The 3,210-nt window shown below is 37.8% G+C and overlaps 1 protein-coding gene across 6 annotated transcripts in view; it reads right to left on the bottom strand.

Moving 5' to 3' along the window:
- Positions 1–3,210, bottom strand: part of ldlrad3 (low density lipoprotein receptor class A domain containing 3) — a 94,818-nt gene that overhangs the window by 40,657 nt on the left and 50,951 nt on the right. For all 6 annotated transcript variants that reach the window (XM_080304870.1, XM_080304867.1, XM_026176416.2 and 3 more), the window contains one exon: positions 2,087–2,212. In XM_080304870.1, the coding sequence (XP_080160996.1) occupies positions 2,087–2,212 (126 nt within the window). The remainder of the gene's footprint in view (positions 1–2,086; positions 2,213–3,210) is intronic.

Raw genomic sequence — 3,210 nt, 5'->3', positions numbered from 1 at the left:
TTTTTGAAAGCATTCTTTGTTTACAGCATTTTTCTCACCTGCCTAAAACTTTTGCACAGTGCTGTATATCTAATGGAAAAGATCCCATAATCACACAGATTACAGACGGAAAAGTTTGTCAACATTTAAACTGAATGGACTCTCCAGACGCATTAGACACAGACACTGGAAGGGCAGTCGCTCTGAATCTTCTAATTTGTCATACAGAGATGCATTTATATTATTATTGTAACTAACTGAAATTTTTGGGGTGTGGCAAATCGATTAAGCTTAAGCAAAAGTATTTTACAGTTTACTGCAGAAGCATATTTGTAGTTCAGACTAGAGATGGCACGATACCACTTTTTTATGTCCGATACCGATTCCGATATCATAAATTTGGATATCTGCCGATACCGATATGAATCCGATATAGTGTTTTTTAATCAACAAAACTGTTTTTTAAATATCTTGCTGCATTTTGTATAAGTTCATACTCAAGTTTAAAACAACAACTACACTAAAGCTATTCTGTTATACCTGTATGCAAAAAAAAAAAAATTTCATAGTTCAGCAATACTGATCAATCTAATAAACTTAAACCTACACCATCCTCCCTATTCTGGTATTTTAAAGAGTACTTAGCGTAAATATTAAGCAACCTAACTAATAGGGTTCCAACTCCCAGCAACAACAAAAATAAATAAATAAAAAATAGGGAACCACCCCTCACGCTCCACCTCATGATGCTTAATCGATGTAATTAACCTTAATTTGATGCAGTGTGAAAAAAAATGCACAGAAATCAATTATTTTTCAAGAAATATTAAATAGATTCAACATCTTTCTTCAACAAAATTGCAGACTGCACAGATGGTACCTTCCCAAAGGAAAAAGTACTATAGCTTACTAGGGTATATTAGACTTAATAGTCACTATATACAGTAATTGACTTCTATTCATTTTACATCAAATTAAAACTTTGGGTGTAAGATTCGGATAATTATTTATTAAAAGCTATACATTTTAAATGAGAATAAGAAAGCAAAGTATGTCTTTGTGCCCCCTTTTCCCTGTTCATGCCCTATCGGCCCCCCTGGCTAAACTTTGCTAGATCCGCCCCTGCTCAGTTACCAGCTGTCAGCTACGTAGAAAAAGATCCTGGAGTAGAAAGTAATATTAAATAAATTCTAACAACAGCTGATCAAGCTTAAACGTGCTGCTGTTGTTCAGCCGCTGGTTTCCTCTTTCTGGTGCAAAGTGAGCCAAAAACAAACCAGAGAGACGGACTCGCGACAGAAAAGCCGATCAGATGATCATTAAGCAGTTTCATGATTGAAGTAGCAGGAGGAGAGGCAGTCGCTCCATATATCGTTTGTTAAGCTTAACGCAGGAATGCTTTACAAACATTCAGAGATGGACTTACACGCTTGCTTTACTTCTCTCGGGGATAACTTTGTCGGAGATGAAATGCCGGGTTGCTAGCGAAGCTCCAAATGCTATCCAGACCACCACAGGTCCCGCATGCCACAGCCGCTCTATCACGTGATGCATACTGCTCCGACGTGCTAACATTCTGAGGTGAGTTACGGCGTGTTGCAAGTTTTGTGAGGTGCTTTCGTGATATTTAATGGATCGGATTACATTTTTTATTTTTCTCCGATATCCGATCCAGTAATTTAGGTCAGTATTGGACCGATACGTAATATCGGATCGGTCCATCTCTAGTTCAGACTGATGTTAGTTGCACCCTATAATTTTGCTGAAGAAAAAAAAAAACCACATTAAAACTGCTATAATTTTAAAAGGGCTGTTTAGCAGAGAGATATTTATACTTTAGTTTTTAGTGTGTATTAATCTCTCCAAGCAATGGAGCCTGCATTTTTTTTCCTTTAACCTGTTCGAAATTTATAGACTCCAAGCCCATTAAACATAACTCTGATGGTGACGTCAGGGTTATTTTCTCAGATTTGATGAAGCTCCACCAGAGGAACATAAGACATACAACATATATATTCCATATGTTGCTTAGATCTGCTTTGATATAAACAAGACATGGCATCATCTGGCCACAGATCCATGTATCTGGGTGTCATGTGAGACTTACTGCAGTTTTCCTCGTCACTCCCATCAGGACAATCACTGAAGCCGTTGCAGCGGAAGCGTCCAATGATGCAGTGGACACCGTTAGCGCAGGCGAAGAATGTAGGAGAACACTTTGACTTGACCTTAGCTAAAGATATAAGGGTTGGGGGAAGTGGTGAAAAACAGAACAATGAATTAGTGTGTGCATGATGCAGAGACGGTGCAGAAATCTTTCAGACATCATGTTTTATGACAGCATTTGCCTTGGCTGTGATGAACAAGGTAAAGGAGAGACCTTCACTAGGAGACAGTGCTTGTATTACACTTAGGTCCATGTGTTTTTGTGACACTTACACAATTTTTCCTTTCTAGAACACCATGATAGATTTAAAATGAAACAATCAGGACACAGGAAGAGGAATAAAATCAGTGCATACGCTTTATCTTTGCTTCGAAGTGTTGAACAAAACCACTTCTTAAACCATAGTCCTCTACTTTCAGAGGCTTGAAATGTATTTGAACTATCCACTTTAAAGCAGTTTAATGTAACATAACTCTAGAACTGGCCAAATCAACAGTTTGGCACATTCTGTGAAAAACAACACAATGGTGAACTCAACAGCATAAGGTCTAGATTTTATTTGAAATCAACAGTAATGATCACAGCATCGGTCATATGCTAAAGAAAATTCCCATCACAATATTCAGGACTTAATAAGGGAAACAAAAAGGCTCAGCACAAGGTACAAACCAATGATCAGTCTCACCGAAAGAAAGGCCAAATTAGACTTTGCCAAATAAACACACACACGTCAAAACATAGCTTTTCATCTGCCAGGTGATCAGATTAGCCTGTAACAGAACGACACAAAAAATGTGGATGTTATGGCTTATTATCAGAAACATAATCATCTGTAAAAAAAACAGCAAAGTTAGTGGTTTCCAATGGCAACGGGTCACTAGTTCTTACTGGTTATATTCCGAAGTTATCCCAAAGTGTTTAGGGCTATCCATTTTAAACAGATGCATCCTAATTAAGCATAACCGACTGGACAGTGCAAATAGAGATCCAATAGTAACGGAATATTTTCAGTTGCCCAAGTCAGTCATCTGATTTCAACCTGATCTACAAGACATTTCACTTGG

This window comes from Astatotilapia calliptera, chromosome 7 (genome assembly GCF_964374335.1).
Source record: "Astatotilapia calliptera chromosome 7, fAstCal68.1, whole genome shotgun sequence".
In the NCBI taxonomy this organism is placed as follows: domain Eukaryota; kingdom Metazoa; phylum Chordata; class Actinopteri; order Cichliformes; family Cichlidae; genus Astatotilapia; species Astatotilapia calliptera.
Note: the sequence above shows the minus strand (reverse complement) of the source record. Positions and strands in the feature narration are given on the sequence as shown.